Below are 19074 nucleotides of genomic sequence, written 5' to 3'. Positions count from 1 at the left end.
CCTTGAACACTGCCAGGGCAGCTACATCTTCTCTGGACAGCCTGTGCCAGTGCCTCACCACCCTCACTGGGAAGAATTTCTCCATTATACCTAACCTAAATCTACCTTCTTTTGTATGAAAACTGTTTCCTCTTGCTCTATCACTAACTGCCTTAAAAGTCACTCTCCCTCTTCTTAAAAGTCCCCTAAAGTACTGCAAAGCTGTGCTGAGGTCTCCCCAGACTTCAGGTTATGTGCCGCATGCCATTCACCCTCACTGCTGTCATGTTACTGTGCACAAACCTCATGGACAGTCACAGGGACAGCACTGCATCTAACCCTGCAAGCAGTCTGCTCCTCTGGCAGCAGAACACCAGCATTGCTCAGTGGGGAAGAAAAAAAGAGGAAAGCTAATAGAAATAATACATTTCAAACTCTATCTACTTCTCCTTTAGTAACAGGAAGGAAATAAGCAGGAAGTTTGTTGTGTCAAATTTGGCAAAGGAGAGAGATGAAAAATTAAGTCCTGACAGGACCTTAGTTACCAGCATCTCTGAAGAGAGCCTAGACATCCCATTAACACTGGTTCAGATAGCTGTTTCTTCTCATTCTGGAAAGACTGCCAGGCCACCCACAATCCCACAATGCTTTAAGCAGTGCAAGGTTGTCCTACACCTGCATTAAGCTGAGCCAGGAACCCTTAAGACACTGACAAGAAAGCATTTTCCAGTGTCCCTTTGTGAGCCCTGCAAATACTGACGTACCTGTCCAAGTAGTTGACAATGTTGGAGTTTTTGTTTTCCCTCATCACCAGAATCTCATTAATAATCAGTTCTTTTTTGGGCTGCTGCTGCAAATTCATCTGTTTGATTGCAACCTGCAGTGAAAAGAGATCAGGTAAAGCATTATTGCAGGAGCCCCCAGAAACCTGCCAGTACCAGTCAATTTAGTCCCACATCCACATGAGGCAGGAAAAACACCTTTGGATCATGAGGTCACTGCTTCATCATCAGCTACTGAATTACCATTCCATAACTCTGCAGGCTCCTGCAGCCAGTCCATTTCCACTTATGATGGATGATAATGAAAAAAAGAACAAGAGGAATTGCCATTTTCATACTGGACTTCAGTGTCACATCTGGATAGCCACCTCCCATCGACAGCTTCTTGGTAACAAAGAAGAGATCCCCTTGCTCTGGTATGGAGTGGTAAACTTTTTGTTTCTGAAAGGATTATTATATATTTTATTTTTAATTGGATCTTTCTGGAAATTTTTTGGTGTTTTTCCCTGTTACCATGCAAATTTTGCCTTCTAGAAATCTAAAGTAGGGTGGGTAAATAACACAACCATGTTTGGTACTTCAAGGTAATAACTCTATTTCTTTTGTCACAACCAGACCTGGGGGAGAGAAGCACCAATGTTAAGATAAAAGGCTCAAAATAAATGAATTTGAGTCAGCTTTATGTCCAGTCATGCCTGAAGGGCAACAGGGATGGATTTGTCAGCTGCAACCCTTTGGTTTAGTAACTTTCTTCCTGTTTTAGGATGCCTGCTCTGCATGTATGTATGCAAAGAGCAGGAAGGAAGAGTTACAACATGTTTGTAACTCTTGTATTCAAGTTTCCACACTACCAGTACTTTGTGAGAGCCCCTGGCCCTCAGAGGCTCTTTCAAACAGTAAACCTGCTCAGCACAGCTGGAGGCAGAGATAATTCATAGAGGTTACAACTCAACAGCCTTTAGTACAATATTTAGGCAAAAGGAATAAAGTGAAACTACAAAACTGCTTTACAAAACTGCTACATGGAGAGAAAGAGGCCTGGGTGAATGAACTGGAGCCAGCAACTACAGTAACTCACAAAAGCAAGGATTAAAAAAAAACCAAGTCACAGAGTGCCAATATAGATGGATACAATTAGTATTTTGATAGTATAGAAGGCAAGACTATAGAAAAATCCCAACACATGAGAAGGCAAGAGCAGACAGACAGGCTGCTTTTCCACAGTACTCATGAGGGCTGTACTTTAAGAAGACAAAAACAAAACCCCAGGCTGCTCTTTGTACAAGACCAGAGAGAAGAATGAAAGATGAAGAAGAAAGGGAAGGCATTTTATGCAGATAGAGAAATTCCCAGTGTTTCCATGCACTGAGTTCAGTGCACTTCACAGAAAGGCACAAGGAACAGCATTACAAAGTTACAGTGATCCCAAATGCAGACTTAAAAATTCAGGGCCTGAACACACTAGTGTAATGGGAATGATTTAAAAGTCTGTTGTAATACAAAAGTTCAAATTTTCACATGGTTGTCACCGAAGGGGTCCAGAAAGAAAGCAGAAAACTATCAAAGAACTTCCCCCTCTTATAAAATTTGTCATTGCTTCAAAATAAATCTAAGAACCCTTCTTTAAAGGCAGCAATTAAAGTGTATTAATTCTTCAGGAACTGAAAAAGGAAGGGAAGGAATTTCAGCAAAAAGTACAATTATGAAATTTGCTGGTGAATAACTGTTACATTGTACAAATGCAAAGCAGACACACGTTGTTGCAGACTTCCATAAATATATCTGGAATAACAAACTTTAATCTTTTAAAAAATCCTCCATCTAGAAATAAAGGTTTCCACAGTTGCTGTATATCCATGACTACTAGTTTATGATGCAAGCAGTAAGTATGGCACTTTTTAATATTTGTGAGGGAAAAAAAGAAAAGACAGGCATTCCTTGTCTCACAATTCAAGGACAGAAAGTAAGTGGGCAAAGGATGTCTGCAATTAAAGTCTGTTCTATCCAAGTTAAGTCCTATAAGTGCAGGAAGCAAAGGAGCAGAGGGCAAATAAGAGCTTGTATGGAGACAGGCAGCAATCTTGAGGAAGAGGAGAGAAACTTTTCCTGAGGACCTGCCCAGTCCAAACATTTGCTTCTAGCCTTTGCAATAACAGAAAGAATCTTTATAAATATGAAATTATTCAGTAATCAAAACTTGTGAAGTCATTTTTTCCAGTTCTCTGCTCAGACCACTCAACCATGTCTCATTAGTAAGTAAAGACCTCATTAAAAATAAGATGTCATGAATCCCTGAAAGACAGTCTTTATTTTGTAGCATCAACTTGAACTTTTGGGACACAATCCAAAATCCACTGCTGTGGTACTCTGGCAGCACTTACCTCCTGTCCTGTAGCTACATCTATTGCTGTGTAAACTGTACCTGAGGCTCTAAACAAAACAGAGAAAAGAAAAAGAAATTATTTGTTAGTATCTCAAAGTAAAAGTGAGAGCTTAACACATGCCCCTTCCCACTTGTCTCTGAAGTGCTCTCAATCCCATTCCTTTACATGCAATAATTCCAGTGGCAAACATAATCTGAAATATTTCTGAGACAAGACTGTTGTTGAGGCAGAAGCCAGAGGATTTATGGGAAGAAAAGTTCCTAATAAGGAACACTACGGTCATCCAAACCCTTGCTGCTAAACCAGCAAACTGTAGGACTGTGAGTTTATTCCATTTCAAGTGGCATGACCACACTATCCTGGCTTGCAGAATGCCCAACATGATAACAGAGCAACAGGATCAGCTGAAGTAAACAAATGGGGCATTGTAGTGAGGAAAACAGGAGTTTGAGCCTCAGCACAGGGATCTGACTGCAGATCTGTGTTGTGCCTCAGTACAGTCTCTCCTACAACCTCTACTTTCCCCCTACCTTGCTCAGAGGAGCACAGCACATGCCTTGAGAGAGCTGATTCAGAAGCAAATCTGTACACTGAAGATGGTCCTGCAGTTCTTTCCCTGCTTGTAGCTGTATTTATCAACCTGATCATCTAATGGCATAATTTCTTATATTACAACACAATTCCACAAAAACCCACTCCCTGTGACTTTGCCAGGAACAGAAAAAGATTTGGGGGGATGTGGAACCCAGCAAAACAGCCAGAAACAAAAACAAAACAAAGGAAATAAATAAACAACCAAACAAAATAAACTTTCCCAAGTATCCCCAACAGCCCTTCCAGCAAACTAAGTTAGCCTGGTTTCAGTGAATTCTTCTTAGAATATGAAAGTGAAAGGTTTAGGCCAGAGAAGAAGCATATACTGACCCCTGTCCAATCTTCTCAAAATTCGTGTACTTCTTTTTTGGATCACCCACACTAACGATACTTCCTATAAAAAACAACAAAAAAAAAAGAGAGGATTTTCTTCAAGGCCTTTTTTCATACAGCTACAAGAACTAACTGTAAGAACAGCTCCACTGACCACCGTAGGTTCTGTCTCATGAGCCACTCATCAGAAATCCAGAGGCACATGGACACCAAGGAAGTCCTCAGTTATTTACTCACTTATCATCCCAGCTGCAGCATTCCCCTGTATCAGGAACTTCCCTCCAGAAATGATGGGACACACACATTAAGAACATTTAACCTTCACTTGCAGTCATTACTAGGTGCAGGATGGGGATAGACAGGCCTGACATATGGAAAAACAGTAATTTGTTGGAAACCTGCTACTTACACTCCCAGCTTTAACACCCTGGATGATCTAAGATGTCCCTGCACTGCAATGTCTCTGAATTTGGAGCTGGGCTCTCAATCATCTTGGAGGCAACAGTCTAGTCTATAAAACTAGTCTAGTCTATAAAACTAGTCAAAGATTTCCCTACAGCATGACAATTTGTAGCAGCAAAAAAAAGCATTTATGATCTTTTTCTACCTGCACAACCACAACCATTAACTGACCCAGTGACTGGGCTGCAAGACTCAGGAGAGAAAGTAGAGAGCCAAACCTCCAGAGCCAAACCTCCCCTGCCTGTCCTGGGCAATGCTGAGCTGCTCTTCCAGGAGCCTGACAGGCAGCACAGGTTTTAGCAGCAGTTACCAGCATCCCTCTGCTTTTGGAGACCAACCTGAGACCACCTCAGCTCATTCTCCCAAAACCAGAAGTCTCTCATTGCCTTCCTCAAAGGGAAAAGCACTTTGCCTGGTGTTCCACAGCACAGGGCTGCAAGTGGCTGCAAACTTAAACTGATTTTGATAACTCCCCTATGAGTTAGGAAAGACACCCTTTTTAGGGGAAGGAACCAGAGCCAGCAATTTCTAGAGCTCAGCTGGGAGCCAGCCTCCTCTCTAACAGCACCAGGGTGGCTAAAAGGATCAAGGGATGCAGAGCAGCACCCGAGCTGGTGTTTGCAAGTCCCCGGAGCTGCCGACATACGGTGCTGCTCTCACAGGGTCTGGGGCTGAGCCCCAACAGATCAATGCTGGCAAAGAAACTGCTCGTGGCCATTAAGCCAAGAAATCCAGTAGCAAGCAGAGCAAGAGCAGGCTATTTTCAGACACCACTGGAGAGCAGCCAAACCCAGAGGGTTTAGGACAGACAGAGGTAGAAGTAGGGAATATCACCCATGTTTGGAGAGGAGGGCAGGAAGAGAAATTTGGCTTCACAAAACCCAGTCCACAATTACAGAAGCAATGCTGTCTGCCCTGAGGACTGGTATTTCTGGACAAATATTCAGAAATTTTCCTTTAAAGCCTAACACAGGCAACAAGCTCAGACTGCAAATGCTTCCCCAAGGCAAGGACTGGACAAAATGCTGTGGTGACAAGTGGCAGTTGCCAGTTTTGCCCTGTTTAATGCTGTATTTCCTACCTTCCAAAGAGTCAGGTGAGGATTCATTAATATTTGCACCAATGCTGTGCTTCTGCTGAGAGGTAGGGATTGAGCAGCCTCCTTTTAACCTTTGCATGCATTTAGCACGTATTTTGTATGTGTAAATATATTTTTGCTTTACAGTTTTAATCATTTTAGTTAAACTAAAAAGTCCAAAGGATGCTTCTCTGCACAACTACAGCTCCACTGCCCTCAGTGGAAAGACATTTTTACTTAGATTAAGACCAAAGATTAAAACTTCATAACATTTTTCTGACTAGCCCACATATAGAAGCTGACACCTGGAGCAAGCAAGGTGTCAGAAGGTACATCTGCTTCCCAACACTCCCAAAAGTAGCACTTGCACTTCTCTGCATGACTGAAGTGGGTGTATTTTTATTAGAATAGCACTTTTTTTCCTGCCACAGTTGCTGTTCGCCTTGCCTGGTCACAAAAATGTCTTGAATCCTTAATGATACAAAAATTCTGCTAATTGAGTTGGTAAAGTTGGTGTTTTGAAACAATGGGTGTGAGTTTCTAACAGCAAGCAGTTCCAATTAATAAACCATCAAGTCAATTTAGGCTCTATTTAGAGAAATTAGTTACTCAGATACCATTTTAATATTTTAAATTTTTTTTTAAAGTTGTACCCTCAGATTAAGTCTTCATCTAACTACTAGACTCTTACTCCTGAAATACTGACAAATATACCCTCAAACCAGAGGCCAGCCTTATCATAGAGATGCTAACACAATTTCAGTCAACTGACAAGCAAGCCATGGATGTAATTAATACAGGATTAGTAGGTCAAAGAATTAGAAATGCTCTGCTCTAACAAAACCTGGCCCAGGCTGAGGATAGCAATCAGTTGCATCAAAGAGCTGGTTCAGCTGTTGGATATGCCACAGCATAACCCAAAACCACCAGGCAGCAGAGGAACACTTGCATTGAAGGTAGGAACTGTTAAAGACAGGAGGACACATCTGAGAGACTTGATGAATTTTTCCCAGAAAAAACCCACCAATTTGGCTACCCACAAAATGTTAAAGCACTTAAAAATAACCAAGCCACTTTACACCATGATACTGAGGAAGGCAAACTTGGGGATGCATTAATTTTCTCTCCATCTTTTAGACACCTTATGTCTAACATTGCAATGTAATCATTCATGTTTCAGAGCTGCAGAATAAGATGTGGAATGATCTCAGACTCCATAGTTGAATAGATGCTATTTATTCAAGGCTTGCTTTGCAGAGCCTGAGGATCTGCAGCTCCCTGGGGACTTCAGCCAGTATCACAGGGGCTCAGTCTAAATTCAAGCTCACCCCTTACATCTTCCCCCAGTTTTGTGCTGTGACTGTGGGCCCATGCCTTCAGTAAGGGATCGCAAAACAGGGAAACATTTCAGCTTGTTGACATTCTGAGAAACCAACACAGCAGGACCTGGAATTTAACTTTTTTAGAGATCAACGACATACTTAATTTTTCCAGGATCTCTTCATCTGACATTTTTGGCTTTTTCTTCTGCTTCTCCGTGTTCCTGACCAGCATGTCAGGTGCTGTTGTGCTGTTTTCCGAGGGAGAAGAGATAGGAGAGGTGGCCACATCTCTGGTAGGCGGAGGAAGAGGGTCTATCACAGAGCGGGTGTATATCTAATTTGTTGGGAAAAACACACAAGTCAGGTGAAGATTTAAACACTTCTATTCATCCTGTTACTGTTGTTGTCAGGGATGCATTTCTATAGCTGCTCTGTTAACAACTAGCATCACAAATCAAGGACTCGTGCCCCCACAACATGGAAGGTGACAGCACTAAGGTGTTCTGCCTGAAGGAATGGCTCCCATTGCCTCCCTCCTGCTCCCAAGAAGGGCTCAGCATCAAGCCATGCAGAGGGACAAAGAGCCACAGGCAAGGCCTGACTGTGATTGCAGCAGTGCAGGCTGAACAGAGAATATCTGCTCACAGATTTGGTGTGTTCAGGTCGTGGAGCTATCACAGGGGGTGGAGCTGCATCATCTTCATCATCCTCATCTTCAGACACTGAGGGCACTGCAGGGGTCTCAGAGACTGCCTTCACATTCTGCATGCAGTTGCACAAACAGCAAAAATCAAAACCCAATCACACATTATGAACAAAATCACAAACACTGGATTAAGCTGCTAACAGAGATTGCGCTGAAGCAATAATCAGAACAGGGTGGTGAGTTAGAGTGTCTGAAAAAGTCAAACCCAGGGTTCCTGGGTCTTCATGGGAAATGGATGTGCAGTCCAACACTGCCTGACACAACTGCTCAGACACAGCTCCCCATCTGCCTGAGTGACAGCAACCCTCTTCCCAAGGACCTGAGGAGACCTGGGCTCTCTCACTGCTTTCCCAACACCCACACAGCTGACCAGCAAGTTTTGGGACACCCAAGTTTGGAAATATCTGTCCCTATTTATACTGTCTCTTAGGGCTTTTTGCTTGCTTCAAACCCTGACCATTCAGTATGAAGATTTCAGACTTTAAATGCCAGAATTCACATCAAACTCTTAATGGTTTCTCCAAAAGTTAGGTGGTCAGGTTAGCATCCCTTCTGGTATGGTGATTGAGAATTAATTAATTAATGTGAGATTTTGGAAGCAGAATCTGGAAAAATCTTTTCAAATCTCTTTTAAAATTACTTTCCATAAGAATTTACAGAAAAATAGGAACAATTATTTTGTTTAAAAACAGTTTTTCAAGTGGTTAAAAAATTATCTGGAATTTTCTGCAATGCTGTGATTAGGAATGAAAGTCACTTTTAAATTTATCCATGTGAAACTGGATTAGAAGTTCATAACATTCTTTACACTACAAACATTTCAGAATAAACTTGGTAAGGTCCTCAACCCACTAGACCAGTTCTGTTTGTGCATCATCACCTCCCTAAGAGTAGTGGGGGGAAAAGTATTAAAATCCTCAGAAAGAGGGAGAAAGCAACACAGTATTTCACTGAGCCTAAAATACTTGAAATCATCATCATCTTGACAAGTAATTGTCAAAATGCACTTGACATAACACAAAAACCTAGCTGGTCAAAAACAACAAGGAAAAGCTATGTACTGGGAATTTCCTAAGTATCCCCAAAATTAAAGGTTGGCCTGAGGGAGGGCATTGGATATCTCAGTAGACTGGTAACTATTGCTTTTCTCAGGATTTACTTAAAAATCCAACCTCAGACATTGAAACTTCTGAGGACTGACATATAATGATGTGTAATAATGAACAATGGCAGAAACATTTTCTGTTTCTTTTTCCAGAGTCCCAAATGATCAGATCTAAATAAGCTGCCTTTGGAAGGGAGAAAAACAAGGCAATGCTAGGTAACGACATGGCCATGATAAAACAAGAGCTGAGGGAATTGTGGAGTTTTATGAACCATCTTACACTGAAAGTTTTGTTTCTTTTATCTCACATGCACACACAAAAATTTATCATGTCTCCTAACAAAGCAAATAGGAGTGGTGCCTGCCCTGGCAAGGACTGAGTAAAGGTCAAGCAGAGAGGAGGAGAACCTTTTATTTCCTGTTCTGCTAGAGATTAGTCTGGTTAACCAACATTAGCTTTAGTAAATCAGACCTCACAGGTTAGTAAATAAACTTTGTTATAAAACAGTTTACAGAGAAATAAAACTTGACAGCAGAGTGGTTATCAAATTCTCGGTGTAGAAAAAGACCAACTTCTATGAAAACAGACCTATTTCTACTAATTAATTCACTAATTTCCATTCATTAATTCACTATAAATCCTACTTCCATCTGCTTTATTCCCCACCAGTTGAAAAAAAAGAAGTGAAAGGAGCACACCTGTTTTTATAAACATGAACTGGCTATACAAATATACATAGTTCAGATTTTAAAACATTAGGCAAACTACAAGTTTACAAGTAATTAACTAGTTTTTGCAAGTTTTTTAATGCCAAGATAGAATGTGAGGCTTACCAATGTATTAGATGAATTGTAATCCTCGGCTGATTTATCTGAAAGACAGATAATAATGCCATTATAAATGAGTTATAAATGCAGCAAAAATGGGGAGAGGAGCAAGGAACAAGCTCTCTTTAGAAAAGGCAGGCAAAAAAGCTGCTCCCGAACTTAGCTCCCTCACTCCAGCTTCCCAGAACCAGCTGAACCCTGGAAGATATAGGAACAGAGGGTAAACAAATGCAGACAAATGCAAGGGTCACAAATCCCTGCAGCAGGAGGGTGGAATTGCCCAGAGCAAAACCTGAATGAATATTGTCCTCCATCCATGTACACAAAATATTATCAATGACTAAGTCCCCAGCAGAGGCACTGCAGCTGACTCCTGACTGCAAAATGTTCAGTCTCAGCCACCTAAACTTCCTGGAATAGCACAGAGGACCCCACAAGTCAACTGATGGGCTTCTCATTTGACTATCCAGGCACATATGGGAAATATTTGTGCTTTTATCCTTGCTTGGAGCCCTCCTAATTAGTACCAGATCTGGTGACATGGTTCTATCCCCCTGGAAGAACCAAAGTAGGGGTTAATATTTAGAAAGGGAAGGAGTTGCAGTTGAAAGGAAAAGGGGTGGTGGTTGCAGATGTCCTTCAGAGGGCAGATAAAACCTTGGCAGCTTCAACTTTTAGAGGAACCCAGCCAGCAATTTTCAAGCACCCAGGCAGCTGAGGCCCATTCCCCAACCATGGCACATGGGAGCCGAGAGGTTCTCACCCCAAGTACACAAAAAGCAACATCCACACCCACCCTGCAAACTGAAACTGGTGCAAAATTTAGCTGCCTTGTTTTCTCTGGGGACTTTGATCAGGGGGAACCCAGCCCCAGCAGTCTGGGATCTGCCTTCCAGATGCTGGCTGTGAGCATCACAAAAAGGATGTGTTTGGGAGGCTCAGCCAGTTGACTGACCTCCTCTTTTGCAGCTATGCTGGGCATCCAGATTAACAGAAGAGCATTTTAAAGGAAGAACGGTGCCTGAGCAGCCAACGAATCTCGTTCACATTTTCCTTGAAAAGAGAGACCTACTTGTTGATTAACAAAAGAAGCCCCACATGCCCTGACCACAGAGAGTTGGAAAAAGCAGCCACGTGAGACCATCACCATGTACCTGTGAAGCTCATGTACTTCTGGCTGTTGGAGGTCTTCTTGGAGTTGTAAAACTCCAACACATCCAGCACTGCCTGGGGGTTCTTCTTCTGCTCTGACTTGGTGATGTTGGAAGTCTGCAGCAGGCGTGCCCACTGCTCCGGCATTCCCTGTGGGAAGAGGCACCTTGATAACACACAGCTGGTCTAATGTGCACAAAACATTAACCCACTGTCACTGTTCTGCCCCAGCTTTTGGAGTTACACAGTATTGTGAGGGAAACAGGGAGAAAGGAGGACAGAAAAGGAAAGGAAAGAAAATGAGGTGGTGAATGTGTGCGTCCCCAGCCAATGCCTGTGCTACAAATCACACTTGGGCATGTAAATGTCCCTCTGCTCTTGGGTCTCTGGGTGACTCCCAGGTCCTTTGCAGACCAAATTCAAAAACCAAAAAGGAGAAGAACCAATTGTTGCACTTTGGGAAAAGTCTCAAGAAAAAAACAAAACAAAATACAAAATCCTTTATGCACAGGTATTCACATACTTATATACATCCAAGAAAGACTATGGAAGTAACATACACTGCATAGCCTTCAGCACAATGGACATGCAACACTCATTTGGGTCTTCTGGTAGCACTAGAGTTCTTTGGTAACAGCAGTGTGGTGCCCTCTGTAACCAGAGCTGGGAAAGCAGAAGTGTTAACTCCACACCTGAAGCTCAGAATTTCATTATAGGGACATAATTTCAGTCAAAAGATAAACACACCTGAAAAACAGCCAGACTTGTGCCCCTCCTCACCAGCAGGGATAACAGTTTGCATGGACAAAGTGGCAGAGACTGGGATCCATGAGCAGTGAAGTTATCCTCCCTGTTCTAAAGGAAGGCTGGATGCACCCCCCAGGTAATGCCCCACTAGTACAGCTGGAGTAACCTGGGCAAGTCTAGAGGCTGCCATGCAAAACCCACGTGTGCACATGACTCAGGGAAGGGGAATAAAGTCCCTGAAAAAGCAGCACACTACAGACAGGCAGAAACACCTTGTTCACAAACAACTTCTGCTGCTAGGAAATACTATCTCATAACCAAAATAAGAGTGAAAATGCGATGATGAAACACCACTCTGTCTTTACAGTATTTTGCATGTCAATAAACAAAAAAACCCATCACACATAAAAGCATCTGACATTTAGCCTTAGGGCAGCACATACATGTTCTCTCCTAAGTAGCTGTACACAGCTGTGTGCCTCCCAAAGGAAAACTCTCAGAGCCCCACTTGGGGGACACAGACTATGCTACAGACTTATTTCAGCTCTACAGGGGGAAGGGGGGGAAGAGAAGGGAAGGGAAGACAGATATACCATGTTTAGCTGACCACAGCAGCCAAGAAACCAGGAAAGGAAAAGTTTGCAGGCAGCCTGAGCTCCTGGGATGCACCAAGTTTGACAGTCTCTCAGCATGAATTAGTGGGTAGCCTCTGCAGATGTGCTTCAAATGAGATCAAACTAGATGATGGTAACAGCCCTTCCAGCATTAATATATAAAAGATTAATGGGCCCTGGCTCCTCCTAGCAATAAGCTAAACCACACAGTTCTCTCTTCCTCCAGCTTCACTTACTGTGAATTCTCCCGTGACTGCATCAAACCCCACATGAATCGTGTGTTCAAAGTCTGAGGGGAGGGAGATCTCCGGCCGCTCCTTCTCTTTCTTCTTATTGGCTGCAAGAGACAAAAACAACAACAATTTAAAAAAAATCCATAGATGCATCAAGATCCATAATCTCCCCAATAGCTTCTAATTCACCTACACAATCACTCCCCCACCCCATTTTTGCTAGTCATAGGATTTTGACCTGAAGCAGACAAACAGAAAGTTTAAAAATTTTCTGTCCACACTTAAGAGCAACCACAGTGAGTGGATAACAGAAATAAAAGCCCTGTAACACAGGACAAACATAAAAGAAGGAAACTGATATTTTCAGTATGTTAAGTATCAACTAGTGTATCTAGACTCAACAGCATGAGAGATATTTACCTAAAATATTCACTCAAACTTACACAGGTCAGAGCCAAAAGCTCTACAGTGGCAGTAAGTGGAAGCCAGTCAGTTTTGAACACATATTTTTATTTGTTGTTTTAAGCAACTTTAAAAAACCCAACAAAACAATATTATGTGCTTTTAAATATGCACTTACCTCTCATACAAAAGCCAGGGACAAAATTAACTACAAATACTGCTTAGAAATTGCTTCCTTCATCCTATTTCCTCAAAAGTTTGTGAAGAAACCCAAATATAATGTGGGGTTCTGCTATAAAATCTTATGAACAAAAGCACTTCTTTTTCTTTTTTTTTCCCTCACAAAATGAACTAAAGATAGTTTTAATAACCAGTTTTGAAGACATGAGCAAGATAGCAGAATCTGACAGGAGAAGAAGTCTGAGGAGAATCTGAGGAGCAGAATCTGAGGAGCAGAAGTCACCAAGAAACAGGGAAGGAAATACATCAAAGCAGATGCACCCTGCAAATTTTAAACAGGGGTCTTCAAACAAGATTATCATTATGCATTGGATTAAGTTCATCCATATTCATTATGTATTAAAGACTCCACCTTCCTTTTAGCATTTATTGTATTCAAGAAATTGAGATCAGTTCAAGGAAGAGCCACATTCTCGTCGGCTCTGCTGCTGCTTGCAGTTATAAAATCAGCAGAGCCAGGAGAAGGTGAGCAAACTACTCACATTTCCCAGCTGCTCCCCTTTTTTATCCAAAGCCAAACAGAAATTGTTTTGTGGCTGACATTCCCCAGTGCACTTATGGCAACATGAAGGCCAAACCCCAGGTGTTTGAGAAGCCTGCAAGGCTAACAGTGTAGCAATTCTTTAAGACACTGCTGTGGTTGGTTGTGTAGGGAGGCTCAGGGCTGGCCCCAAAGGACTGAATCCCATTTCCTTCAGTGCCAGCTCTGGCACTCTTCTCTGTATCATTACAGAGCTACAGTTGTACAGAGTAATTTTGGAGAACGAAAAGGATCAGATGCTCCATTTGGGACACAAAGATGGAACAGACTGTTTTTGATCCCTCTTTCAAACAAAGGGAATGAGGGAAGCTGAGTCACAGAGGAGTGACAGAGTGCCAAGGGGAAAAGAGCAATGCTGGAGGAGCCATCCCTGAGAAGGGAGCGAGGAGGAGGCAGGAGCAGCTGCTGGTTGGCAGATGGTGAGCATCTGCAGCACAGAGGCTGCTGCACGCACTAGCGCCGGATGGAAAGCCAGAGGCAAAGGGGTGCAGGGAGCGCCATCAGAGCCACCATATCCCACAGGTCTGCCCACAGGATCAGTCCACTCTTCCAAGCCACAGACTGAGGTGCCATCTCAGCCCAGAAGCCCAGGTGAGGAAGAAGAGGACACCTCTACCAGTGCCACTACACAAGAGCTCTGCACACACAATGAACACCCACACGTGGTGCAGGGCAGCTGCCACAGCAGAGCTGAACATATTCCTAAACAAAGCTTAAGGGCATTAGGTTGCTATCCAGAAGTCTTAGGTGGTTTTTTTATTTCTGCATTCAGGCAGATCTGACAGATCTAGAAGCCTAAACATTATTAAACCATTAATAATACAATTGCCTTGTAACCAGGTGGTATAAGGGAAAAAGAACTAAAGAGAAAGGCAGTCCCAGTCTGGCTAAACACTAAAGTCTCTTTTAAGTGATTGCATTATCTTTGCAATGAGCTAAAAAGACTTGAAGAATCTTAATTAAAAAAAAATACAAAAGCAAATTAATATCATATATTTAAGATGACCTACCTACCACCACACCAAAGGCTTTATTCCCACAAACACCTCATCACCTTCTCATTCCATGTTCAGTGCTGTTATGAGAGCCTCCCATAATGTTTTCTTACAATGTTCTGGCAACTTGAGCTGCAACTGTGAAGCATGATGTCTGACCATGCAACAAGGCCATCCTGAAGCACACTGAGATGAGAAAGGTCTTCACCACTGCTAACATGGACTCAGGTGCTCCCAGTCACCATGGAAAGGGCTCCTGGTTGCTGCACGCTGTCACCTTATGGGAAAATCATTGCCTCTGTTTGAAGCTGCAGCTGAGCTGAGCAAAGTTCAAAGGAGATAAATGTGCCCCATTCAAGCCAGACTGACACCCTCAGTCTGGCACTGATGAGTCCCCTGAGCCCAGGAAAATTCAAAATATTCACAAGTCCTGCTGAGAGCAACAAGTCACACAAACCCTGCATCCCATTGGGCAGGACTCACCCAGTATTAAACCAACGGGTTTTTTAAATGCCAGATTTGCGGTTTAGGCTTGGACAGAGGAAATGAGGACTACAAATTACACCCTAAATTTTGCAGGCAGTGCATGACATCTTCAGAGCTGCCTGGCAAGGGGTATAGCTCAATGCAAGTGTGCAAACATGCATGAGGCCCTGGATTTATGCCCCATGTGTCCTTTATACAACACTTCTGCTCATGTACAGAGGTAAGCACAGATTTGCTCAAAATTACTTTCCTCTAACTGAATGGAAACCAACTTCCCTTTTAAAAAAATAAAAACTAAAAAATAACACCCAAATCATTTCAGGCACAAACCGAAGAGAAGTGTTGTGAACACTGAACAATTTCCCTACGTTTAAGCAGCATGACACAACAGGAATTTAGCTGTCATCATGAGACCAGAAGAAGTTTTCATAAGATGGAAATCGACCAATTTGAAGTGAAGGTGACAGTGTTAAAGGAATTTTTTGCTCAACAGGAATTAGAGGACAGAAGCAACCATTCTCGTTTGGGCAGGTGTATTGCAACAGAAGGCTCTGCTGGGCTTGGCTAAACAAAAATCTCTCATGTCTTGAAGCATCTGCCATGTTGGCCAATCTTCAGTAAACATGGGCAGCTTTGGATCAGTTGCAGTCTGTCTGCTGATTTTCCCCAAACCTTCATTTTTCTCCTTGTTCGTAGTTCTCCTTCATAATCCAACTCAAACTAGCATTTCAGGTTCTACTTCTTTTACTCCTTTACAAGTTTCAGGTAATTTCTTTGATCTCTAGAGCAGTTCATCCTGGTGACTTAAAAACTCCTCTCCTTTAAGTAAGTCAACACTAAAATCCTGCAGCTTTTTTAGGATTCATTCTCATAATGGCAAGTTCTAACCCAGACCCAGCAGACTTTTAACATTGAGTTTCTGGATTGCAGGCTCAAGATCCCACATTTGTAAAACAATCCAAAGTTGCCAAAAGTATCAGACAAGGATAAAAATAATGTATGCCACACTCAATTTGTAGAAAATTATCTACCACCTTGCTTATTTAAATTAGTGACGCTATCATTTCAATTAGTCTTTTCGCTAATAAAAATTAGGAAGCAGCCTCCCTCCTGAAGGCCAGGGAGTTGAAGGTATTTAGTCTTGACTTCAGTTACCCAGTGCTTAGAAACCATTGCAATACAGAAAAAGCTGATGTATTACGAAGAGGAACTCCAAAAAAATAGGTCAGATATAAAAAGAAACCAGCACATATTAGGGGATGATTTTTTTTTTTTTTTTTTTTTTGCATCACTTCAAAAGATTCATAGGAGAGAGGTTTTTTTAAAATACCCTCATCCTAAAAATTAGAATTTCATGTACAGTTCACAGTTCCTATCTCTTTTTCCATCTGTTACAGTCCCTTGAACATGAAAAACTCCTTCAGTTCACAAGAAATATGCAAGAATTTTCAGTCACAGAATGTTCTTAAAAGTAAGTAGACAATGCCTGACCCAGACATTAGAACAGAGTAAATGGCCACGAGGCAAAATATGACAGGTCTAGTAGGAAATTGCATATTAGTCTTGTATAACTCAAATTATTTGCTGTTTAAAGCAACAAAACAAGCAAAAGACCTCCCTCTGCTTTCCACCAATTGCCAATGCCAGCTTTATTGGCATTTATTTATTATATTTGTAATTGGCACAAAACCTTATGGTTTTGTAGACCATTATGGACAAGTCAGGCTGGGAAGTAACAGAGCTAGTCCCAGAGCTAGTCCAGATTTTCAGGGACACTGTTCTCATAATTTATAGGAAAGGCAAAATAAATTTAAAAAAAAAAAAAAAAAAAAAAAAACAAAAAACAAAACACTACAAGAAAGGGGGCCTAAAAGAGACCTGCAAAAGGATTTTGACAAGGGCATGGAGTGATAAGACAAGAGTGAAGTAATTAAAAACAAGAGAGGGCAGGTTTAAACTAGATACTAGGCAGAAGTTCCTCACTGTGGGAGTGGTGAGGCACAGGTACAGGTTGCTCAGAGAAGCTGTGGCTGCACTTTAGAAGTGTTCAAGGCCAGCCTGGATGAGGCTCTGAGGAACCTGGTCTGATGGAAGTTATTCCTGCCTATGACAAGTAAGTTGGAACAAGATGATCCATAAGGTCCCTTCCAACCCAAATAATTCTAGTATTCTATGATCCTGTGGAAAAAAGCAAGATGGATTAAATGGCAAAGGTTTAATCATTACAAAAAACATATCTACAGACTGTACCTTATGTACCCTGCAACAACCAAGACAGAAGATTTATAAGAAGAGATAAAATACTGTACTTTTGTCTCCTGGCAAAATAGATCGGTAAAACCGATCCTTCCTCTTCTTTTCTTCTGGGTTGGGAGGCAGAGGTTTTGAGCCATGGTTTAAAGTCCCGGGATCTTTGCTTCCTGAACCAATCATAGTGCTGGTATTTCTCATTGGAGGAGCAGGTGGTTTGTCTTCTGTTTCAACTCCATTGTTAGACATCTTCAGCTGGGGAGGCCGTTACTAGGAATTGGGAAAGAAAACAGGTTAGAAGCCATATTTATTTATTTATTTATTTATTTATTGTGGACTAAAACCACACACTACCAAGTAAACCACAAGCCGGTATCTGCAGATGGACCTGCAACTTCAGCCCAACCATTAACCCAGCACTGCTGTGTATGCCATTAACCATATACCCAGTATGCCATTAACCATATGCCCAAGTGCCACATCCACTGGCTTTTTGAACTCTTCCAAGGATAACAATAGCAACACGAACCCCGCATAAAAATTTGTGTCAGCACAACAAATTCTACTCAAGACGCCTTTTCTTTTTCTGTTAATAAGACTATGTTCGATCATTTGCATTATCGATCACTGAGAAAAGCCTGTTTCAGGATACAACAAATTCTCAAAGAAACCATGGAGCAGAAGTCAGGGTGAGAAGGTAAACATGATTTAGTGAAGAGGAAGGATACCTGAGAGGAGCCAACAAGTTGCTGAGTTTGTAATACCTCTCAGATCCATGCTAGCTCTCATAAAACTGCCAAAAGGTTTGCATCAGTCTCCAGCACAGCACAACACAGAGAATGAAGTTTGTACTCAGAGTTTTGATGCAGCTGCTCAGGCTCCTTTGCTAAAGAGCTGCTGAGCGGGTTCAGAGGCAGAGGTGGCTGCAAAGCCCTGAGCTGTACCCCCTCAGATACAGTGCCACAGCCCTTGACTGTGCCAAGCCAGCCCTGGCCTTCCTGCAGTAACTGCACACTCCAGAAGCAACTCCAACTGCCAGGAAGTTGATTGCATTTTGTTCTGTTGGGAGGGTCAAACGAAACCAGATCCCCAACACACACTTAAATCCATAAGTAAATAATCCCTGCTGCGCAGATTTAAAGACGGAAGCTTGGGAACAGGGTAATAGATTATTCTGCAACAACTAACTTGTTCCACCCAAATGAGATCAGCATTACTCCCAGCACAGTCTGGCTGCAGCAAGATCCTTCTGGAAACTAGAATTCATCTGCACTATGTTTTCTTTCAAAAGTGAGTTGGGAGTTAACTGCTGAATAAAGACCAAAGTGCGAACAATTTCTGTTTGGGTGGAAAAAGCAATTCAACGGCTTTACCACTTTCACAGGCAGTAAGGGAGGTTGTTTCACTCGGGGAAAGTTGCAGCGTGGCAAGAAGTCAGAAGCTGTTTGCTCTCTGCAAGTAAGAAGTTCAGTTACAAAGCTGAGATCACTGCTGACTGCCAGCGAGGCGCTTTCCATAGGCTGGACTCAGTGTGACACTGAGTTACACTGAACACATCCCACCACCGCACCACAGTCCTATGGCCACACAGCACCCAGCCAGCCTTCAAAGTCTTCCTCAGCCAAGCTACTGATCCTCAGTGTAAATGGCAAGCTTTGGACCCAGAGCACACTGCTCTCGCTGCTCTGGGGAACTAAGGCAGGCAAACACTGCCCACGGAAGTCACTCAGCAGCAATGTGCCAGATTTTGCCAAGAGCAGAGTTTCCCTGTTGCCTGCCAAGCCATGGCTGGCCTGCAGCTCCAGCTTTGCTTCCATTGATTGATTCCCAGTTTCTTCACA

The 19074-nt window shown here is 42.4% G+C and overlaps 1 protein-coding gene across 9 annotated transcripts in view; it reads right to left on the bottom strand.

Annotated features, from left to right (window-relative positions):
* Positions 1-19074, bottom strand: part of PAK1 (p21 (RAC1) activated kinase 1) — an 87705-nt gene that overhangs the window by 11915 nt on the left and 56716 nt on the right. For all 9 annotated transcript variants that reach the window (XM_058018914.1, XM_058018913.1, XM_058018918.1 and 6 more), the window contains 9 exons: positions 17293-17503; positions 12323-12423; positions 10728-10875; positions 9580-9617; positions 7580-7696; positions 7094-7268; positions 4070-4133; positions 3143-3191; positions 744-856 (listed from right to left, as the gene is read on the bottom strand). In XM_058018914.1, coding sequence (XP_057874897.1) covers positions 744-856; positions 3143-3191; positions 4070-4133; positions 7094-7268; positions 7580-7696; positions 9580-9617; positions 10728-10875; positions 12323-12423; positions 17293-17482 — 995 coding nt within the window. In that variant the 5' untranslated portion in view covers positions 17483-17503. The remainder of the gene's footprint in view (positions 1-743; positions 857-3142; positions 3192-4069; positions 4134-7093; positions 7269-7579; positions 7697-9579; positions 9618-10727; positions 10876-12322; positions 12424-17292; positions 17504-19074) is intronic.

Source organism: Melospiza georgiana, chromosome 2 (genome assembly GCF_028018845.1).
Source record: "Melospiza georgiana isolate bMelGeo1 chromosome 2, bMelGeo1.pri, whole genome shotgun sequence".
In the NCBI taxonomy this organism is placed as follows: Eukaryota; Metazoa; Chordata; class Aves; order Passeriformes; family Passerellidae; genus Melospiza; species Melospiza georgiana.
This window is presented reverse-complemented; position numbering and strand designations above follow the sequence as displayed.